The sequence below is a fragment of the Melanaphis sacchari genome, unplaced genomic scaffold (genome assembly GCF_002803265.2).
Source record: "Melanaphis sacchari strain LSU unplaced genomic scaffold, SCAv2.0 Contig362_pilon_pilon, whole genome shotgun sequence".
NCBI classification, from domain to species: domain Eukaryota; kingdom Metazoa; phylum Arthropoda; class Insecta; order Hemiptera; family Aphididae; genus Melanaphis; species Melanaphis sacchari.
This window is the reverse complement of record NW_020271225.1, coordinates 174799-200489: the sequence shown is the minus strand read 5'-3', so window position 1 is coordinate 200489 and position 25691 is coordinate 174799. Positions and strand designations below refer to the sequence as shown.

The following is a 25691-nucleotide window of genomic DNA, read 5'->3' as shown; positions in this document are numbered from 1 at the left end:
TATAAGTTTAAATTTTGACGAATCTGAATTTTTTTTTTTTTTTTGTTGTTTATTTAATTAAATGTACCTATAAACAATCTGTTCCCAAGGAACTTTGCAAATATGTGATAACAAAATTTGTTTTTTTACATGAGTAGAGTGATAGAAGGAGTCATTTACTCTAACTTGTTATTATTATTATTTTATTTTTTTTTTTAGTTTTAATTGTTAAACCTTTAATAAGTCACGACACCAGTTCTTTTAAGTCCCTATTGAAGAGATTCCTAGGAGTTCTGAGAATGGAAAGGTTAGATATTAGGAGATCGATATGAACCGGGATTCTGGAGTAAAATTTTATATAAAAAGTTACTGCTTCATCATGGACGGTTTTGATTTTTAGCCGGTAGGTGTATGTGCTGGGTATTGCCTCTGAGTAATTTCCAAAATTCATATTAATCGTTCAATAAAATCGTCATATTATTATTATTATAATCGTTCATAAATATCGTTCATTTTATATTCTACGCATATCAAACCTACTTACTGAAAATACACATTATATTGATCGTAGATAATATTCTAAACAAAATATTAAAAAAAAAAAAAAATCGGTATGAAATTTTAGGTTAGGTTTAATTTTTATACTAAGCAGCCTTGGAATTAAAATGGTTTTTAAGATTAAAAATAATTACCTTGTAGTTTGCAAACTCAATAACTATTATGTTTGGAGAAGTTGGTTTATTCGCAGCATAAATATCATGTAATGTAGAAGAGAGGATATCCCCTTGCATAATTTGAATATTCAAAAGAAAAATAAGGAAATAAGAATATATTTTTGAGAATTTTCTGGAGATATAAAACTATTACGTATGCATATTGATTATAATATACAATTCAATTTCCAAAAAAATTAAAATAAATTAATTTTAAACTGTTTATAAAATGAACTTGTTTACAGTATTTAATATTGACTATTTTAATTTTACTCAAAGTCCCTATTTTATTTCGAATTAGGCTAATCTTACTAATTATTTACCATACAAAATCGTTTTTGCACGTATTGTTTATTTGTAAATTATGATTTTGAATAAGCTTTAAAATTATATTAATTAATCATAAAATACCTTTTTTAAGTTTAAACACGTTAAAAAAGCATGTAAACCATCCATTTATAGGTACAATGGATAATTGTTTACGTTGAAGGTCGAATTATTAAGGTCTCAATGATAGCCAAATGATAATGATTGAATGCTAGTCGACGCAGTGGTCACATATCGTCGCTGTGGTACTCTGTTGGGCACACGTATACGATATTATATTTAACGGTATATGCTATATAATGTATATATATATGCGAGTGCGTGTGTATATGTGTGTGTGTATGTGTGTGTGTGTGTGTGTGTGTACCGTAATAAACACAGTGGTGTTTAATGTCGGTCATGTAATCCCTTTACAACTTTACAGTTGACGAGAAACTTAAGAAATTAAATATACAATGTCGACCGACGTAAACTTTTGTGTTTTGAAGTGTTTCGCTCGCGCGAAGTGGGGTGTGTTTTTTATTATGGGGTCGAGCCCTAACTGCCGAAAGCAATATAATATCCTCATCACAACCAACAGACAATTTAACCCATTTTTATGAAAATTGTTGTTATTTTTATTATATAGCACGAAACCTCGTTGTGCGGCGTCGTATTACACGTTTTTCAGACATCTGTTGCCCCGGATTCACACACACCAAATAAATACGTCAATATACATATTATCATCATTGATGTTTTGGTGGCGTTAATCATTTTTAAAAGATTTGCCTTACATAACAATATTTTAGTTGGTAAGCTTCGGATAAAAACTAATCTTACGTGGATTTGATTAAATTATTATTTACCATTTTTGGGATGCGGGAAAACATCTCGTTCGCGTTATTGTTTTTGCTGCTGTAGTGTTGTTTATACTATAATTTACAATTTGCATCCATACGAAACGAAAAAAGTGATAGATATCATTGGATAAGAAATTAGTGTTGAGGGAGAACCTCTATAAAAAAGCTTTCCACTCACTAATTTTTCAAAGAAGATGCGTACGAACTATATAGTTTTATTATTTAAAAATAAGATACCACGAAATTTCATACAAAACGTAAATACATGAGAAAAAGTATTATGATTATTCATATATAATATATAATCTTGAAAAAGAGTTTTAACAGATAAAGTTTTTTATGAAAAATTAATTTCCATGTAATTGTATTCGTAATACATTTTAGCACCAGTAGCAGGCTTTCTAAATTTTGACCAACAGAAAAAAATATTCTTCGAAATGTGAGACAGGTATATAATACAGAATTGGCTCCTAAAATATAATACTAATAAACTTTCAAAATATTCACTATAATTATTGAACTACAAAACATATGCTGGAAACATACATACCCCAACGGATTTTAAGTAATACTAATTTAAAGAGTAGGTTTATTGTTGTTACCTATATTTATTGTAGTTTTTATGTAGAACTAATACTCAAAATACTCAAAATGATTTGAACTGCATTTATCGATATTTATAATAGCTTTTGAAAATAATGTGAATATTGACCAAAGTGCTATTTATTTAAGGTAAAATCAAACTGTATAATTTGTTAAAGTCAGAAACTGTGATTTTCTTCAAATGTGTATTTCAAAAGTATTCCTTGGTTAAACACAACAAGATTGTCATTATTTCCATGGGATAAATGAAATAATAATTTATTAGTTTTATCTTCCTAACCTATTATCTTAAATATGTATAGTTTAGATTGAGATACTGCTCATAAGTATTTTGATTTAAATACATCAACATTTTCAAAAAATAAAAACAAATCAGTTCTTTAAAAGTGTACAATAAAAAATGGAACTCTGCACATTTAAAATTTAGACGTTTTTATCTAAAACAATATTCCTTTAACGCAAATAAAATCTAAATATTTAAAACTATATTCTTTAAGTACCAGTAGAATAAAATTCAGAAATCGGAATTTAATTAAACATACAATTTATTAACGAATCAAATCGGAGTAAACGTGTTTGGTTAATTACTATCTATATAAAGAAGAATACATATATATATATATAATGGATTTATGTATATAAACTTGACAAATACTCAACTTTGTCACATCTCAAATACTTTTCTAGTATGATTTATTTCTATACAATTTATAATATAATACGCGCTATAAAATCATATTGTACTACTTTAAAAGTTTTATATCAGACACATACAAAATACGGAAAATGACCGACGCGGTCTTTGGAAATAGCATAACAACATACATGTGTACTACACGTTTGCTTTTTCAATATTTTTCTTAACATAAAAATTACATTCCCCAAAGACTAACTTTTATCTAATATAGTATTGGCTATGAAGTCTCAGTATATAAACTTTACTTAACTTCACAAATAAAAACTTTGTGATAAAAATAAAATATGTTTCGGGTATAATGTATGTGCTGATGGGCGTGAGGGCCAAAATATTCACCCGCTCCCATGATTACCTCTTTGTCAGTGTGATTATACTATTAGAACATGATTGTACAGTAAATAATTTCATTTTGATTCTATTTTTGCGATTAAGATTGTAAACTACTTTAAGATTTTAAAGATAATTAATGTATACATTTTATTGTTTACAAATTTACATGAAGAGTGGCTGAAATATGTGATAAGCGTTTAAAATTACATAACATATACACTTATATGTTTCTAAGACCTAAACATTTATAAATTACAACTTTAATTTATGTTAGCTAATAAGTGTTACCTATAACGTATATTAGAATAAATTGTCCTAATTTAATGAAATATACCTAAATATTTTTTAATTATGATAATAATTGCTTAATTGATACGTTTAAATTAAATTTAAATCAGCTTTAGTTTTTTTACCTTAATATGTCAAATATTTTAAAATGTTTATCAGTATAAACTTTCAATTTAAAAAAAAAATACATAGATAACATTGAACATATTATATTATAATGTATTTCTACCTTAATTTATGTTCAACATTGATTCAAACTGTATATGTGTTGACGTATTCAGAAATCAATCCTAGATGTTTTCGCAAAAATATAATTTTTTTAATAATACTAGAGTTAATTAATAAAAACAATAATTTATGTATGCACAGTGTGCATTGCACATATGTATGTCCATGCGTGTTATAGCAAACTTGTTTAACGTATAATAGGACAAGCAAACTAATAAATAATTTAAGACATGAAATATAATATATTTAGTAATGGACTGTATTCATTATTCATGTATATAGAAATTCAAAATATGCAACTTATAAAATATGTATTCTCAGTGTTGCCAGAGGGTAAGGCAAACGAGGCACTCTCACAGGGCCTTACGTATATATAATAATATAATGTATCGTGAAAATAAAAATATTTCCAAACATTTTGACAACGACTTAGAATTTAAATATTTTTAAGATAATGTTTGCAAAAAAAAAAAGTTTTTACAACTAACTAACTGTTTTTAGAATAACATAACAAAACAACATTAATAAATTTTGAATAACTAATATTATTAAAATACTGCAATAGTGTGTATTACATTTCGTAACAATTTAGTCAATTTAGATAATCCGTTAATAATCTTTTACGTACACATTTGTTGATGACAAAACAGGTTATTAGACCAAGTACGTAAACATTTTCATAAAAGACAGGTAGTACTTTAGTATCTATAAAAAGATTGAGAACTACTATTCTAATGTACCTATAGATTTCGATATTACATTGTAAGTCCAAGGAGCCTCGAATTCTAATGAATCATTAGTAACTATGCTCGCAAAACCTGAGAACAACACCATGTAAATGTGTAACTTTATTAAGCCGACCTACTCTAAATTAATATAACATAATTTCTTAACTACTAATACAGTTTATTGTTTAATAATCTAATATAAATTATAAAATTTAATAGATATGAGTATATAAATCTGACCTTGATCCGAAAGCAACATTATGCATCACATTGAATAATAACACATCATTTGTATAATATAATAAAACAAAAATCCGTCAATCACAAAAAAAAAAATGGCGGAACAACGAAAACGTCGAAAACGACTCGTCGACAACAACGAATTAACCACTCTAGCCGTGCTCACTGATGATAGCGCAAACGGTTGGTGGTGGCTTTATCATTAATTGATACCACGGTCGATACTATCGTCTATCGATGACCGACCAGATATGATAACATATTTTGATAATACGAGTAGTATAGCTTTTTTTTTTTTTTAAAGGCATAAAACATAGTTATAGGTACTTACAAAATGTTTACATCTTTTAGACCAAAATTGACAATTTTAAACTGCATTTAATTAATTAATATCTATATCGCGAATTACACACGTCATACAACAATATTGTCAATATCTATGTCCATATTTAATTTACTGTATAGTGTATATACAAGTATTAGTTTATAATTAATATTAATTATATTACATCTACAACACATCGGTATCAATGAAATGAATAATAAATAATTTATTTTTGTTATTTGTTCATCGTCGGTGACAAAAATAAAATAATAAAACATGATCGTCTAATGGAGGCGATATAAAACTGAAACAGATTTTGGGGATAATTTAATTATTTTTGTTTTTCTTCTCGTGATAACGAGTATAAATATAACGACACAGGCATTTAGAATACAACGTACAGCTGTCGTTCAAAGACAAATATAAAAGTATGTCCCACGTCAGAGTTTACTTAGTTCGAAAGAGAAGAGAAATCAACCAAAACTGAACATGAACATGAATATTAAAGAAGATAAAAAGAAGGTAAATAGGTATATATATACTATGTGTACTAAGCATGCACGTATCTGTCGCTATAGCGCGAGTGATGTATGTGTATGCACAAAAGCTACCCTTGGCCGCCGTACCTATATGTATATGTTCTATATATTATATGATATCGGAAAGTGAATTAATTTACCAGAGGACTGATTTTAAATAAATAAATCCACGACCTGACTCATCAAAGCGGAGTATTTGCTTAGGTACCTACCAGTCACCGTATTTAGAATCGGTGGTAATTTAATTAGAGATTTGTAATCAAATTACGATGATTTCGTAAGCTATTCGAAGAAAATAATTGCAAAAAAATCTACAATATATGTCAATGAATACATTTTTCATTTTTTTTTTTTTTTATTATAGCGTATTTACAGGAGAACGGAATGTAAAGAGTTAAGACCTGGCATCGTTTAAGAATGACTTAGGATGGATTATCAGAATTATGTCTTATTAATGTATATAACAAAGTAGATGTTCTAGATCAAATAAATCATATTATTGATATTTTTGCTAATTCTAAAAATAGACGAATTGAATTTTTGTTGTAAAAAAATGTTGTTTATTTTATGAAGTTTTGTAAAAATGATTAGCCCCCTTTTCCCAACCAAAACGTCTCTAAAGCCATCCCTGCATGGTATTAAGTATTAAATTCAATCCTTATCAGATATTACGATTCAATCTAATTAATCATGATCTTATAGTTATAGAAATAATATCAGAACAAATATTACCGCAATCTAAGTATTCATTCTTTAGACTCGTAAGTATAAGCATCAATAATTTGATTACACTATTGACTTAATACATTTAAATTTTTAAGAAAAAATACAGACGATGTAATTATTGTTTTTGTGAATATTATGGCTTATATAGGAGTTTAATAAAGACAATTAAAAAAAAAAAATTTATTTTAAATATAAATTCAAAGTAACTTACAGACGTTTTTAATGCCGTTACTGTTATTAATTGTGGACTGTGGTATACCCAAAGCTGGGCACTAACTAGTTAGTTTTATTGCTTACTAACTTTGTAATTTAACTAGTTGAATTTAATATGTAAAATAATCTAATCTAACTCGTTAAAACTAATGAATAACTAGTTATTTTCGTAGTTTTTTTCAAATAATAAATATGATTATTATTAAGTATTTTCTGAAATATTTTCATTCTCAATTTTATGACAAAAATATTATTTAACTTTCATGATAAAACTATATAACATATTATATAGTCAATACTCAATATAGGAAATATAGGCTATATTGCATAAATTATGTATGCATTTTTGTATTTATATTGTTATCAATAATCAATAGGTATATAGTATAGATAAATATGTTATATTATACATGTTTGTTCGTATTTTGTTAAACTTTCTATATTCTAAAGAGAAATAACTGATATTCCAAAAAATGAAGGTTATTACCTAACCTATCTACTCGAAAATTTGATCAATATCAATTGGTCAATTTAATTTTTCATTCATCTTTATGTTTGTAACATACCTACTTAAAAACTAATTTATGTAATATATTAAATTTGAAAAAATGGGTTTTTTAAATTTAAAAAAAAAAACTAACTCCTTACTTCTATCATAACCTAAGTTAGTATTTTCTTCAAAGTAACTTCTAACCAACTAAGTTAGAAATTTGGTAAATTTTAGAAACAAACTTCTATTCTAACTTAGTTAGTTTTTGTATTAAAGTAACTAAACTTTAACTAGTTGAAAAAAATAACTAACTTTCGCAGCTTTGGGTATACGGTATACCTACCTAACTTTAAAAAAAAATGTGTAGACAGTTCATTTAAAAGTTTTTATGTAAAATTTAATTTAACTTATACCTTAGAATCATTTTAAGCTTAAAGCAATTATTATAAAAATAAAATATAATACAATTTTAGAGGACATCTCAAATTGAGGGCTTACAAAGTTACTTTTATTTTGTGATACATAATATTTTAAATTAGCGATTTTAATTATTTTTTAATTAATTCATTTATAATTAAGTATTATTTTTAAAGTTGGAACTAGACAAAAGTGAAAAAGATGTTAGATATTGATATATGTTTCTTTAACAAATAAAACGAGTCTAAATTATATCTCTAATGAGTTTTTGGTAAATAAAATAATAAAGCAACTCAAATTAAGACAATATAATCATTTAATTTTTCAGAAAATTGTAAAATTTTTCTGAACTCGATAAAACGCGTAAAAAAATAAAATAATGTATTATTATCATAAATATATAATCGCTTATTCTTAAGAAAACTAAATAATCATAGTTATTATTAAATGTTTTGATAAGGTTTTGTTTTTTATTAAGCTCAGCATAGTATTAATATAATATTTTTTTATGGTAGCCTCTCGTCACACGAGTACACGAAAATATTCGTACACAACTGATATAACTCACTATAGTTCGGACTCAACCACAACTTAAACAATATATCAAACATAATTTCAAGTCAAATCTACTTTATAAGATCTTTATACTTTAGAAAGGGGCCAAGAGAGAATTGAAGCGACACGATTTAATGTCGTTATATATGAAAAAATAAAAATCATCTGTTAAGCATATTAAAATAATATTATATTGTACCCTTTATTATCATATAGTAAACAGTGTGGCATTCGTTTACGATTTTTTTTTTTTATGTTCAAATAAGTATCCTGCATTATATCCTTTATTCAGTTAAATTGTTATCATGATGGGATGTTTCACATAATGATTTTGCAATACTATTATCGTCGACCCGATTCGCTGGAGCAATCGTTTTGGTCGTTCAATTTTCATGTTATCTGTCTTTGTACATCAACCAGTATATTTTTTTAATTGAATGTTTCATCGCTGCCAAATATTTATTATCTGCTAAATATTATAAATTATAATCAAATATTTATAAGTATAAATTTATAGCTATTATTTTGTTTGTTTAATGATTGAATTTGATATCATTGACTTAGTTAAAATTACATTAAAACTTATTAATAATTATATATAATGGATGCAGAAGAAGGAATATAAAGATTTAAATTGCAATATTCAGAATTGTAAAGTATTTGAGTTTAAATTTTAGTAGGTGTATTTTTTAAAATTCTATTACGATTTCAAACATATATTTGAGATAAAATATACTCAAATTTTTTCTATGAATTAATGTTTTTGGTATCGTTTATTCATCCAAATATGCTAAACATCTACACATGAACAACTAATATTATTTATAACAGAAAAAAAAATTGTATCTGTAAAAATAATCTGCCCCAGAATGTAGTTTTCAATATTTTACTGACTAACCCTAAAAAATTCCTTGAAATTTAAAAAGCTAATTTTCAAATTACATTTTTAACAGTAAAAATTATAATAGGTTTTACATAACATGTAGAATACTGATAAGGTTTTATTTTATGGAACATGGTTATAGTAAAATATATTTTGTTCACATAAAATAATAAATATTAATACAAAATGTTACACAAAGCTACAAAAAAAAGAAAGAAAATTGACATGAAAAATTAAAAACAAAATTTGAATACAATTTTATGATCAACAGTGTTGATAGTTTTAAATTTAATATTTATTCTGAGTACCTTTAACTAAAAAAGTATACTTTAACAATCTTTTACAAATTATATTAATTTATGGAAAAATAAACTCTCAACTGCGATGATTATTCATTTCACGGTCATAAACATTTAAAATATTGTAGGTATATACCCACTATATACTATTATCATCATCATAATTGTCATCATAGGTAGGCATATCATATTGAAAACCAAATAAATAATCGTTACAAAAACGCTTTTGACCCAAGTCTGGTTTCCTGTTTAATATGTTTGATATCTATAAGATTTTTTTTCGAATCTTAAATTCTCGTAAAAAAAAGTACGAGTAATAAAATATACAATATCATAGCAATAAATGTCTTGGGAATGACTTATAATGTACAAACGAAATTTATTATATTCCTAATAATAGTAATAATACCATAAATTGGTTAACTGTATTGAAATAAATATTAAATCATCGGGAAGTCTAAATACTAATTAGAGAAATATATTAATCTATCTCGCTGGTATAATTTATTAGCTATTTTTAATATCTTCAAATTGAATATTTCACGATTCTTTAGAAATGCGTAGTTTCATGTAGAATAAAATACGATCGTATTTCATCACAAACTAAACAAAGTTAAAAATAGCTTTTCAGAAATTAAATTTGATATAGGTATTTCTGATTTTCAGAACATAATCATAAACGACATAAACCTACATAGGAAGTAAATAATTTTAAGATTGCGACTAATAATTGCAATATAATCTTATGTAATATGAGTTATTAGTACATATGTTTATTCTATAAACATTTATTACTATCCACCGTTTTCCTGATTAATTTTCAGCGACGTAAATATAAATATTTATTTATTTGGAATTCGATTCTTCCAAAAATTACAACTGTTTGATTTTTAATCTATCTATGTGTACGACGAAATTTATTTTAAATCTCTCAATACAATTATTAAAAGTATTTTAAAATAAATAAATAAAATAATTTAAAAAAAAAAATTAGAAATTTAATTTATGAAAAAATTTTAAACTGTAATCGGTAATTTTATTGTAACGCATTAGATTATGGTTACCTATATTAATTGTACTATCATTATTATTTTGTCCATTTGATTGAATTTGTAAATCGAGTTAAAATGTATTTGATACAATGATTTTAACGTTTTTTGCCAAGAATATAAATATTTGCTAAATTTATAAGGATTTACTTACATTATTGCTATAAAATAATTAACTGAACGCTGGTTAGCGATGTTAATATTTATATGACCGCATACATTTAACACGTCCATTTGAGATCTAAAAAAAAACAATGGCATACCGTATGTATACTATATAAACGTTGGTATTTTATATTTCCTCAAAAATCGCATTGTTGAACGAATGTTTTTATGGCGATTGAAATGGAATTGAATTTTACTTTCTCGTGTGATTATTCGGATGTGGTAGTCAAGTGTTGAGTTAGATCTAGACTAAAGTTTTTTGTAAATTTCATTATTTTATCTTCAGTTATGAATTTATTTTATTAATCTAGTTAGTTTTAATAAATTACACAATTGTAACTTCATTCTCTCGTCAGATACTTTGTACTTTACTATAGGTACACACTATTATATGTACTGTATTAACTACAACCCTTGTAAATATTTTGTTAAAAATCAGAAAGAAAGGTACTTTTGCAATTTTTGTCATTATTAATACTTCCGGAATTATGACAAAAAGTATTTAATTCGAAAAAAGTGTAGGAATTTAGTAAACAGAATTTTTTCTAAAGCGGTCATTATCTAATTTTGATGACTATATACATCAAACAATGAAATGTTTTACTTGTCGACTAAAAAAAAAAACACACAGCTAGTAAACAAATATCTTACTAGTCAATAGTCTGCAGCTTAACTCAATATACAGATACTCGATTATTTTAACTTATAAGTCATGAATTCAGATTAAATTGTTATAGGGTACATCAATATTTTCAAATTAAAAATAAAATATTATAAGATGACGATTAAAGCGTCCATTAAACTGTTGTGAAAAACCTAGTATAACATAAAATAACGTGTTTACTGGTTTTTTTAATATATATACGATAACCAATCTATATTTGTTCAATTTAAAGTTACATCTTTGTATAATATTTAGTAATTAACCTGGATCGGGTAGGTAAAGGCACAAGTTTTTAGTCATGTCTCAACATTCGTGTTAATGATGACAATATCAGTCAATATCACAATCTTAATGTTAATTAATCGTCTCAACAGTGAAAAGTTATTGTATTAATTATTATTTAATAAAGTATCAATAATTAATTCATTTTATATACAGTCCGTTATTTATTTCATTTCAAGCTCACAAATTCAAATCGAAACAATGTTTAAGTAGGTACATATACAATAAGCACGTACATAAATATTGTATATAGATAGATAACGTATAGAACATACGATCCGTTTATTCTTTCAGCGCAATGCTATTTGTAATCGTTGTGCGTAATATTTTAATTAATTAACACAATTTATAAAGTGGGTTATATGTAGTATAAATATGATATGGAGTTAACTGTAAAATTATATGCCTTTAATGGGCATAAACATAATATTACGTTTTTTGAAACTATCTCTGTGAAAATATATAAAATAGATTTATTTTAATGTTGCAAACTATTTTCCATTTCCTCGATTTGGTAATTTTGTAGGCCATTGTATTAAATTTCAAGTGTTGCTGAGATTGGAGAACATTTTGAAACTACCTTTAAAAAAAATTTATATAAATAAGTAACTGTGGATTATAATCATTCGTTACATAATAAATTGAAGTTTTTTTTTTTTTCTAATTGAACTTAAGCCCGGCAACTAGGGCCATTAGCTGTTTTTAGGGGTTATGAACTATAGTATGGGGTAAGGTTGGTACGGTAGGTTGTATTTTACGATTGTTATGGTTGATAGCAAACACGTGTAGGTATGTGTGGCAAGGCTTTTAACCACTATGATCCCGAGTGGTCACCCATCCGGGAGCTAGTAGCTGTGGCCGTTACTTACTCTCAGTCGCATTTCGCGACTGGTAGCAGCCAACGCACCACGCCAAGCCACAAATTGAAGTTTTATTATTTGTCTAAAAACAATATATGAAAAATGAGATCACATTTTTTAAATTATTATTATTATTCACTATAACAACTTATTAAGAATAAGGTATAGTTATATCATTTTGATTGAAAAAAGTAATATTAAAGATTTAAGTATCGTATTTATACAACACACTACAGTAGTAGTATAAACAGGTACATTTAATTTATTCATAAAGTATGTCTAAATGAAAATATAAATGTATCTTTTAAACGTTTATTAAATGATGAGTGACGGCTATACTATTATGTGTATAACGTGTCATTATGTCATGACATATTCTTACGAATTACGACAGGTTATCTTGCACCGTCCATCCTGGTCAAAATTGTTCTTTTAATTTTTATACTATTAAAAGTTTTAAATGTTATCCACTTAGCCACATACATATCATACTTAAATGTACTTTAATTAATAGCTCAAACTCAAATTATTGTATTATCATATTATAGTACTGATAAAATAACGAAAAAAATAAAAAGAATTACAGATTTGACTAGTTGATTATACTTTTTTTGGTAATTCTTTTTTCTTTTTTAAGAATCAACATTATGGGTGTTCAATGATAATCGATTCAGCCATATATATTTTCGAGCAAAAATAAAATAAAATACGATGTTTCAATGTACCTTCTATTTTAATTTTTGCGTAAATAAAAAAAAAAAATCGATTATCTTAGAACTTGTAGTTTCAACAGCTCACCATAGACTTAATATATCTAATATAGTAATATACGTTTGTAATATTATGAGATTTAACTAAAAGGGTTTATCATAATATTTATTATGTAATCATTTTGTAGTAAACTTGTTAAATTTTTTATTTCTTAAGATCAGTTATGAAGTACAAAGAAAGTAAGCAAATAATTTCAGTCAAAATGTAATGAAAATTTTTAAAATCATATCCACGCATATTTTTATAAGTTTTTTAATTAATTCAAATAATCAAATACACTAAAATTAGTGAGAAAATTAAAAAACAAATACATATCATTTTTAATGTTTTATATTATTTATATTATTATTTTTATCTTTTAACCACATACACATATTGTAATTTCTAATGAACCATTAAAAATATATAATACAATTTATTGATAAAATATGTATTTTAGTTAATCACTGAAACAATTAAGTACCTATATGTATTTATAATATATATATATATATATTGCCTACATGAAAATATTTATGTCTAATTATTGTCTATTCAAATACTATTTACCACCAACACGATTTGTTCTTTACAAGAAAAAAAATTCTGACGTTGTTGAGTACAGTATTTTATTATCTATATAATATACCTAGTCGAATGATGTGCAAGTTTATTTACCGCAATACGCATAAATGTACCAGTACACAGTATAGCCGTATAGTATGGCTAGTCGCTAGTATACACTTTACAATTATTATATGACATAATTGTATAGAGTTTTCCATAAAAAATTAAACTTCGACGACACATTTGTGCCAGCAATAAACTCAGAGATGGAACAATTTAAAAATTAAGTTCGCTTTAGTCCGAGATCATAGGAGCATATAAATAATATTTATAAATATAAAGTATGAAGTTAAAAAACAGTAATAAAAAATAAGTTATACTTGTATACTATAATATATAGAAAACAGTTGCCCGTGCAGTAATAAAAATAATTTGTATAACTATTTACTAAAAATATTCACTTAGTATATATATATATATTTTACCGGCAAAGTAGTGAATATAGAAACTCTATAAATGAACTATTTGGCATTGTATTAAATTTGAATGGTAATTTATATTATGCCTAGGTATTCTAAACAATTCCTAGGATTTCAATAAAACGCCTATACTATGTTAGCTAATGTGTTAAATCAAAATATTTTTATTACTTATTTTTATTTATTTATTTTAGCATATATTTGATGTATGGCATTTATAACTACATAAAATATTATTTTTTATACATAAGCATTTTTTAGATTGATATTTTCAATTTATCATCCGATAAATTAACAGTATTTTTCAACTTTTTTCAACTTTTCTTTAGTTCAACATAAAAACGTTCAGATATTTTAATGTATCTTAATACGACAAACCCTTTTACAAAAGTGAAAAGAAATAATAGTTTTAAAGACGTTTATTGAAATTTCCTGTATACACAAATAACATGATAATATGATTAGGCATTAGCTAATAATAACGATAATACATCGCACACGTGTTGTATGCGATACCATAATCGTCAAAATAAACATTTATTGTTGATTACAGAGGTACACTAGATACAAATCTAAGTTTTATATTAATTATTATATAATATACTTTTCCAGCTTGAGATTAGGTGATTTATAGAATACCTAGGATTTCTATATAATACCGGATTCAAAAAAATTGCCAATAAGGTACTCCTAGCTTTCGCTATCTATAATATATATAATATATATATATATATACTCGTATGTATTAGTAATATAATGTTTTAATGTATATTTATGCACGTATATGGTTTGATATTATTTTAATACGTGGAGGCCGGAGGGTCATCTTTATTTATCATCGGTGATGATAAAAACAAAAAAATAAAATAATTGAGAGAAATATAACGTAATAGTATACGTAATTGTATAGACGAGGGAGTCTGGCCGACGCCACAATCGTGTATCTAAACGTTTGTTTTGTATTCTTCAAACACGATCGCGTTATTATTTCTTGATGCTTTTTGCACTTATTCGTATCGAAAAAAAGAAGAAAAAAATTCGAAAGAATGAAAGAAAACGACGTCGTCACCCCACTGCCATTGCCACCACTAAATCCTCCGATGGGAAAAACTTAAATCGTCTTTTGAATTACACCTCGTTTCATATAATATAATACACTCGGTGCGTTTAAAATGGACGTTGTTGTTTAATATCACAGGCAAATACATAAATACATACACCTAAAAACAATACAGTCTTACTCTGCGTCTTATAAATATATCGTAACAGAACCTTTGGATGATTTTATTTTATCACAATATAAATATGAGTACAGTCATACAAGTGTAATGTCTTAATTTTTTTTTTTCATTTTTCTTTGGTTATTGGTATAATTATTTATTCTTCTTCAAAGTTGAAAATTTCTAGTATATTTTCATATATATTGCCAAGATAAAAGAAAAATATGAACGACAACAACGATATCGTACCTATATAATAATTGTTTGTACACGTATAAGTTAAAACAAATGTGATTACAAAATAAGGTCAAACCTCGTTTTATTTTAAAAAAAGAAAAGAATTAAGAATAAAAACGTATTATATTATTATGTTTAGTTATTTATAACCTATCCTTTTAAGCTTATACTTTTCATTAATTGCTTGAATTAAAAAAAAAAAACTTTATTTTTGCATCACTATTAACTAAAACTTAAAGTCCTTCGTAAACTTTGTTCTACTGAAAAAGAAACAATACTATATCATATTCTTTAATTTAGGTTCCGTTAGTGGATTGGCGAAGAATAAATATGCTATAACTGCAGTGGATCGTAGAACAAAATATATACCTGATAATGATAAATTATGTAGGGGCTAGCGATATGAGGTGTTCTAGGTGTATATCATATGAGACAAACGACAATTTAGTAATGATATATTTAATTTCTAATTTTCAAGACTAACGACACATTTACTAACAGAAATACTAAAAAGTAAATGCTAATAAGCTATCTTCTCTTGTTTTTTTTTTTTTTTTTTTATGGCCAATAAGGAATTTATAAAACATATGTGAGCTAATTAAATAACAAATAAATAGCTTTGACTATTACTACTTATCATATGTTTTAAATTTTTATACAAATAAAACTATTAAAAATGTATTATTCTCTTTCCATTAATATTTTGTAAATAAACAATCAGAACTAATATATGAAATAAGGTTTATGCTTAAAAATATTTGTTTGGTACTTCTAATTTTACTACTGTTCTCAAGTCAGTATTCTATTTAATATTTTTAAATTATAATATACCAATAATCTTTTGAATAAATACTATTCAATAATTGCTCAACCTGTTTAGGTAACATGGAATATAATTAATATAATGTAATAACCTTATTGTTGAAGCTACTGAAGTCAAAATTAAAAGCCTTAAATTAAGAACAAAACATGAACATTTTTATTTTTCTCTTCTGAAAATTAGTAAAACCATTGCTTAGCTCTTTTGTTATTTCTGGACGAATTATATAAGTATCCGAGTAAGGCATCGTAGTAGAATATACTACCTATAAAATGTACCAAAACGTAATTATTGTGATTTATGATATAATAATATCGCTGAAAATATTATGTACAATATACATTTTGTCGTTATTATTTTTTCGCCATCAATATTTAATTGGTTATTCAATGATCTATTTTTGATAATATTACACAATGCAAATAATATAACTATATTAGAAATAGATAGGTTTATCATATTTTTATTATATCTTAATTTTGACGTTTTCAATTCAGTTGATATCTCGTGCATTAGTATTTTTAGATCATATTACGTATATTTTCTAAATATTTATTATTATTATTATTATTATTATTATACATTTTTTACGTATAATAACTCAAATTCATTTTTTTATATCAATATTATAAAAAAAAATAAATAAATAACATAATTTAACATAATACATACTCACTTATATTAAATAAATTTATATCACCGTGAATTTAGGTATGTGATAACCTGTGGCCGGAATATATTGTGAGGACGTAAAATAAATAAACAGAACAATATATTTTTTGATAAATTTATAGTATTTAATATTTTTGATACGCTGTTATTTTATTTATTTATTAATAAGATGTATTATTAATAGTTTGAGACTTAAATTAATAATAAAAAAATAATAACATTTTTTAAATTTAATAATTTTGTTTGTATTTATCAAATTGTGGGACCCCAAATTTGTGAGATATTTAAAAAGTCATTTAAATAAACAGAACCGATTGATAAATTATTAGCAGAGGCGAACTCGGTTGAAAACAATAGACTACATTTATATAGATTATTTAATAATACTTTAAATGTGTACAAATAGTGTTTTTTTTTCAACAAAACAACGTAAACGTCTTACCATCACAATATTATGCATATAAAATGTCAAAAATGTTTCGAAAAAAAGAAATAAAATAATATCTACAAATTATTATTATATACGGATTGTTTTTGATGGCAGTGAACAGTGTAAAACTACATAAATCATAACAGTTACGACTAAATAAAGTAGTAAACGGTAGGTTAACAGTAGTATACCAGTATGGATAGAGTATTATTATTATTTCAATAGATAATTAATAAATGTAATTTTAATTTAAGACAAGAAAAACAACAGAAAATAAGTAGGAAAGTGAGTTCAACGCTTATAAAAAAATAAAATAAATCTTAGATATTTTTAATTTGTAAAAGAAAAACGTATGTCCGATTTCATATTAGATTACCAAGAATTTTTACCTAGCAATACATTTTATTAGCATTTATAGAAAAAATTGGAAATTAAAAATGAATATAAACATTAAACAGTTCAAAATTTTTTGCTTTTGATTCTCCTAAAGTACTTACTTAATCTAATTTGCTACCAAAAACTGTCCCCAAAGTTTAAAATCAAATCATAATTACTGCCCCAAAAAGTAATGACAAACAAAAAACAACACATCATCATTCCACTTAGAATCTAAAAAATAGAGACACATATGAGGTTTGACGCGTATACTTTGATCAAGAAGACTGTGAGTTAGCGTCTAATCCTATCCTACTGTTTGTTTTGTATGAATGCAAAACAAACAGTAATCCGTTTTCATTTTAAAATTTGTTGTCATTGAAATCACTGATAACATATTGATGTATACTGCGGAAATGTATTTGTTAAGGTTAGCAGGTCAAGCACTTAGACTTTCTATTGATATATTTTACATTATCAAAACCTTCAACCTTCCAAGCAGAATTGCAATATCGACAGAAACCTAGTTGGTTTTTTTTTTTTTATCACCGCCATAATCTTCAAACACCACATTGTCATAAGGCTCACTGATTTTGACAGATTTACAATTTTTTACTACGCGAAGCTTTTCTGACAATAGCACATGGTCATAATGGTAAGTATGCTATACTTGTGTCATTATTGTAGTGCATAACGAAATTCGAACTAAAAATTTTTAATTAATATTATCACTGGAAAAATTAGTAGGATTTTTTAGTACAATGTTTTAGACGTTTCACTAGAAACGCAAATTAGATAAGAGAATCGATAAAAAATAATGCTTATACATCAAGAATATGATATTTTTGTCTGACCATCGCACTGTACAATTATAATAGTATTATGTATTTGAGTTCTATAAAGTTAGTCTGTAAGTTTAATTTGTATGTGCATTCTTAAGAAGAAAAAAAAATAAGTTAGGTTAGAGTAAATTTTTAAATGCTTTTTTCGTAGTTAAAATCATTAAAAGCAATATGGAATTTGTGGTTTAACAAATTTGCAATATCATTGGTATCAAAATTGTTTAAACAATTTTGTGTTTCATAAAAACAGTCAGTTAATCGAAAGACACAAATAGCAACGTTATTATTATTAGTCGAATTTAATTGTTGCACTATCTTACAATATTTTAATATACAATATAATTTTAATACAAAATTACAATATTTAAAAAAAATTTAATATAATATGTATTTTTTATAATAACATGTTAGTGTAGCCGCAGGAGTAGACTGGCGTAAAAAATTGGCCCGGGCGATCACAGATTAAGGCCCAGCTACTCAGGTGTTATAGTATTATACAAATAGCATTAAACCACCATACATTTCTTAATATTAATAGCCTAGACAGATAGAATAAGTGACTTTTCCTCACTTCCAGTTATTCAATCATCGTTGTTTGGTCTATTTTCAATATACAATTTAAAAAAAAAATTCGTGCTCTCAATTTTCAACAAAAATATACAATTATTATCGCAATCTATTATCATAAGACCAAAAATCCTAACAGCCCAGGGGGCTCTCGCGCATTCGCCCGTCGGCCCAGCCCGCCCCTGAGTGCCTGAGTGTAGGTTTTACTTTTTCCCTTCATTTATTATTATTAATTTTGAAACCGATATTATGGTACTTTGATACATATGCGTACGCAAGCTCATTATGATATTGACCATGTAATCTAATCGGTTTTTTTTTTACCTGCGAAAATTCACTTCCCTTATTTATGCAATAAAAAAGTATAGGTTTATACCTACTGTGTTTCTATAACCAAATTGTCAAACTAATATAAAACTATATATAATAATATATTTTTTAATAAATAGTGAAAGAAAACGATAATAAATATTAAACGACCTACCTTGTTCTGATCAGGAATCTAAATATTTAAGATTTAATTACACAGAGAGCGTTTCACCTTAAAGTCAGCCTTTATCGTACTTAAATTAAATAGTTATTATACTCTCTTTACTCACCTCAGTCTTTAAGTTTTACATTTAAAAACTAACGAAAGTCAGAAGTACATTAATAAATTTAAAATCATTGAACTCTATAATATATATTTATGACCATCAATAATTTAAAAATGATTTAAAATTTTTTGGGTAATTTCGTGAATTAATTAATAATATATAATTTAGGTAAAAAATAATTCATTACGAATAGTACAAGTATTTTGAGTTATAACTCTGATGTAATAAAAATTGTATTAAAAAAATATATGAATACTTTAGCAACAATTACAGTTATTATTCACGGTGGTGACATACACCAGGGATCTCCAACCAACGACCCATGGGCCAGTTCCGGCTCGTCCAGCTTTTCAAACCAGCCCGCTAAGTTAATTGATGTTTTAAAAATCTTATTTATTTATCAATAGTATTTCATAGTAAAAGAAAAATAATAAAACTTTAAAATATAATAAATTATTTTTCGTTAATCATTGTCGATTACCCCGTCGATTGTGTTATTTGAAGTATCATGTTTAAGGCGGCGATCGTTAATCAAAAAAAAAATATTCATTTTTCTAAAATCAAAACATTTTTTTATTCTCAATTTCATTACCTCTCTATTCCTTTAAAAAATTTTGCCCGCGATACCAAAGTGTATCTCAAATTTGGCCTTCCGTAAAAAAAAAAGGTTGGAGACCCCTAACATACACAAAGAACACCAGTATATTACATATTATTTATATATATTAAGTTTTTCCAATTTAAACGACGTCTTTCAGTAAATAGATTATTTTCCGAAACATACTTGCATAGGGTTAGATGGTATTATGGTAGGATTAAGATTTACGTATGTCCAACTTGAATCTTTATGTATTTGAATAATTATACTGTCATAATATGGTTAGTATAACTTTTCTTGAATTTTAAACACGTAATATCGAGATGTAGTTACGGATACGTGTTTAACAAGTTCTGTATATATTATATTTATATAGTTTATGTACAAAACATATTTAATTTCAAGCTCTCGATACAAATTTAATTATAATAAAGAAGAGCGCAAATGATTAATTAAGTATGGCGTGCAACATTAAGTGATGAAATTTATTTGAATAAATACGACCGAAAATATTACTTGAACATCGTCAAATTAATAATGGAATATTTTTATGGCTTCTCAGAATTTTATAAACTTAGCAATAATAATAAACGACAGTAAAAATAACTACACGTATAGGTAATTACATTAATAAAATAATAACAATAACAAAAACGAGTGTACGCAGTATGGTTGATGTATATTATAACTCTTAATCAAAATTATGTTCTTATTTTTTATTCAACATGAAGTTTGTTTTATATTTATACTTTTATATCTATAATATTTGTTTAACCATTAGATAACTGATTATGGGTCTAGCGCATTTTAGGAGTACCATGGAAACAAATAGCAATATTGTTTCCTTCTATTTTTCAACCATTATTATATAATATAATAACTCACAATATTTTTTATTTATTTTCGGAAATTTTTAATTTTTTGTGTGGATTATATTTTTAAGTATGAAATATATACATAGATGCGCTGAAACATAGAAACTCTATTATTTTCCTTGGGTAATACAAATATCTAAAGAAAGATATTTGTTAACTTTGCTATATAAATAATAATAATAATAATAAATACCTACTTGTTTAAGTTTAAAAAATTTTGTAAATAATTTACATTTATAAGTCTTATATTACAATTGGTAAATTAAGTTAAAAATGGTCGATTAGTAGAAAAAATGAACAAAGTTTTGGTATTGTTTATTATTAAAAATATGGACTCCCAAAATGTTTATTTTTTTATGAGTCTCTTCCATATAGGTTTAAATCCGGCTCTGTTAGCATAAAATATTCAAATATTGCTTTATAAATTAATCGAGATTTTCAATAAAATCATTTGGAAATGTTAATTTTCTATTGATCTTGCTAAGAAGCTTTCACGACAGCTTTTGATAACATACAATATGATAATATACTCCGATTTAATACTTAATTTTTTTAATGCTATCGGAATCAATCCTATATTTTATTATTGTCGATTTTCTGTACCCACTGAGTTATGATAATAATGTTTCATTTTATTTTACTGCTATTTTTCTAATCGACAAATCGATGTAGTTTTCGGAAATATTTGATAAATATAAACCAAAAAACATCAATGATATAATTATCATTATCATAAAAAAATATTCGTACACAACTTTTAAAATTGTTTCTACATGCTTGTAATAATTCCATTTTGATGTGATTTTTTTTCACAAAGAGATCTAAAAATTCTCTACAGAAGCTAGACAACTACAAGACAAAAGTATAAAATATGAATATCTTTAAATGTAATTCCGGTGCTGAAAATCAGCTGTAACTTTATACTCTGGTATATATTACATATCACCTACCCAACAATAATTAAACCCTGCCAACGCCAAAAATGAATAAAAATGATAATTAATTCGAATTGCTACAATATATATATATAAACTTATTTTTAGTTTATTCGTTGCTGGTAGTCGATAACAAAACATTGACTTTTTCTATATGTTGTTAAAGTTCATTTAACACATTGTTGTATAAGATATTTTGACTTATTTTTAAAGAAAATATTAGGATTTAACACCTTTTAAACAAATTTTAACATTAAGACTTTAATCTTAAAACAATTTATGATATCTCCTTGTGATTTTTATGATCAGCTCAAGGCCTCCATAGATATATATTGAAAGTATAAATAGTTCAACACTAATAAGTTACACACGAAAATGATGTTTTTTTTTTTTTTTTTTGTAGATATTTTTACGTTTATAATTTTCAATAAATAAAATCCTGCCATTCACATTGTAAACATGTGCTCTATTTAATCTGGGAAAAAAAACAACAACTAAAAATATTTTAATATACGAGCAACCGAGCTGAACGATAGTGATATTGGGACTAAATATATGTGTGGGCATATTCAAACAACAAGTAATAAAAATTCATTCGAAAGGGCATATGATATCAAATAGTTCCTCCCGAACGAAACAACTCGTTTATTTTAAGCGCAATTACCCCTGCTCGATCACTTGTCTTAATAGAATGACAATTATAGCGTGAATTGTAATATTGCACCTAATTCTCTTTTGTTTTTTTTTCAGATGATTTCAAGTCTATTTTGAAAATTCAAATTACACTTACATTCTTAAAATATATCGACAAATATTTAATATTTTCATATTATATTATTATATTATTATTTTTTATATTTTTATTTTTATTTCAGAATAACAATTTAAACTAAAATGAAAATATAAATAACAATTACAGTTTATTTTCATAAATTTTGAAAATATTAAATATTATTAATTGTTATGATAGTATTCAACAAGAATAATAATAATTAAGCATTTTGTTGGCTTAAAAATAAAATTACAAATTACAAAAATAAAATAAAATATTTTTGCGTAAAAGATCGCACTGCATACAATGATAATCCAGTAGTTGATAACGAACTAATTAGATTAAACAGTTTGTTCTTTCAGAATACTGATAATATTAGATAATACTTTTAGTTCCTATATTTAAAATACCAATTTATTTTTGGATTGATAACAATTACTATTGTTATCACACAACGTATACAAGGTTAAAATTGATCGGGAAAATAAAATTAAAACAATTTTGTTTGTCGACTTTGAAAATAAATTTAATCAATAAATAATTTAAGACAATAATAAAACTGAAAATTAAAATGCAGTATATCTGTACGGGTACTTACGTACTAAATTTGAATGAAAAAAATGTAACATTGACTCATGTCTAATGTATTACAATAGATAATTATAAATATGTGTTGTTTTATTAATAATCAAAATTGTAATTTAATAATTACAATACTAAGAATAAAGACATCTTCATTAAATATGAAAAACTGGCCGAAAATTGTACAAAATAGATACTATTGGATTATTTAATAAAATTTACAGTAAAATGAGTTTTTGCTAAAAACTTTTAGGTATTATCAAGAATGAATTTTTATTTATTTTTTTGTGACAGGTATTTTTCATCTTTAAGTTATAATCATACGTATTTGCATAAGTACGCACAATTAATATTTCTTATAATATTTGATTTGCCTTCTCAAAGTATTTCTTAGAATGACCTATTTCCAATCTTTTTAATCAAAACGTTGTATAATTTAGTGTTTCCCGAAAAAGTAATATTTGAATATAAATATTTTTTCCCAAAAGGCATTAATTCTGGATACATTACCTTAACCTTTCTATGTATAACTTTAATATATTTTAACAATAAAAGTGAACGTTATTTCGTGTACCTAATACAAGAATGGTTTATACTCAAGGTGGGTTGCTATTTTATTTAGAGTATGAATTTGAAAAAAAATGTCTACAGTTTCTGATAAAAAAAAAAAAAACAAGTTTTTCAAATATATATTTTCATGAAAATGATGATCAAACTAACTTTTTATAATAACATACCAAATCTGTAACTGTTATTTGTATTTAGAACAATAGTTTAAATACATTTTTGAGGATGACAACAATATTGAGATTTAACGGCAAAATTATATTAGAATATTACCCATTTAATCAAACAATTTTTTTTTCAGATATATCATTCTTCCCTGCTAGAAACAGATTTTTTTTTAAACACACAAAGTTGGTTATTAAAATAGAATATCTACTGTTTAATTAGAAGCTATGCAGTGTCATATTATTTCAGATACTTAAAAAAAAACAATGTAAGCTCACAATAATATTATTTAAACAAATCGGTATGAATTTTTTTAAGAAAAATATGAGTTTTAATTAAGTATTAGAAAATATGAGTTATAGGTAGTGAAATAAATAAAAGCATTAAAAAATATATCTGAAAGTATTTTAAATCACATATTTGAACTTAACCAGTAACTAAGTAGAAGTGGGTACTTTAATGAATTTTTTTTTTCAGAATTTCAAAAATTATATGATTAAGAAAACAAACAAACAAAAAAAAAAAAATAAACAAATAAATAAATATATGATAGAAAATTCTATATTTTTGTTTACTATCTATATTTAAAACAATGTACTAGGTTTACATATCACTATATCAGACCTCGCGTTAAATATATGATATGTACTTCGACCATCACGCTTACTACTATCGTTTTTGTTATTGTTAACGTAATAATTACGAAGCATATATTTAAAATAAAATTGGCAAATTATTTATATTAAAATATTATATTGTATACTGACCGATCTCGAAACGCTCGGCGCTGCGGCGAATATTGCAAGGACCGTTGCGATCGCGACCATTCGTTGGCGAAACGTACCCATGGCTCTGCTAGTGCGGTGCTGTACGACTGTGTGCTAGTAGTGATATCCGTGGAATGACTGCGAGCACGGTGGCGGTCGACGGCAAGTGAGATCTGACCGCGTTGGGGGCGGTTCGGCGGGGTCGCGCACTGAGGGTGGTTGCGCGCGCGATGGTGGCGCGATGAGCAGTCCGTCTAAATCAAAAATGACGACGAGACAGCAGTTTACTTATTTTCGGTACCTTTAAATTATGGTGTTATATTGAGATAGAAAACTGCAACCAAAGGTGCAATTTTGATGAAAAAATTAGCTCCTATTTTTTTTAGTTATTCTCAGTTTTTCTTATTTACTAGTAAAACTTCCGTTAACGGCC

At 25.4% G+C, this 25691-nt stretch overlaps 1 protein-coding gene across 1 annotated transcript in view; it reads right to left on the bottom strand.

Moving 5' to 3' along the window:
• The window catches only part of LOC112596874 (serine-rich adhesin for platelets-like), a 242234-nt gene extending 216827 nt beyond the window's left edge, over positions 1-25407 (bottom strand). The window contains exon 1 of the mRNA XM_025342695.1: positions 25259-25407. Within this exon, the coding sequence (XP_025198480.1) occupies positions 25259-25339 (81 nt within the window). The 5' untranslated portion in view covers positions 25340-25407. The remainder of the gene's footprint in view (positions 1-25258) is intronic.
• Positions 25408-25691: the final 284 nt, after the last annotated feature.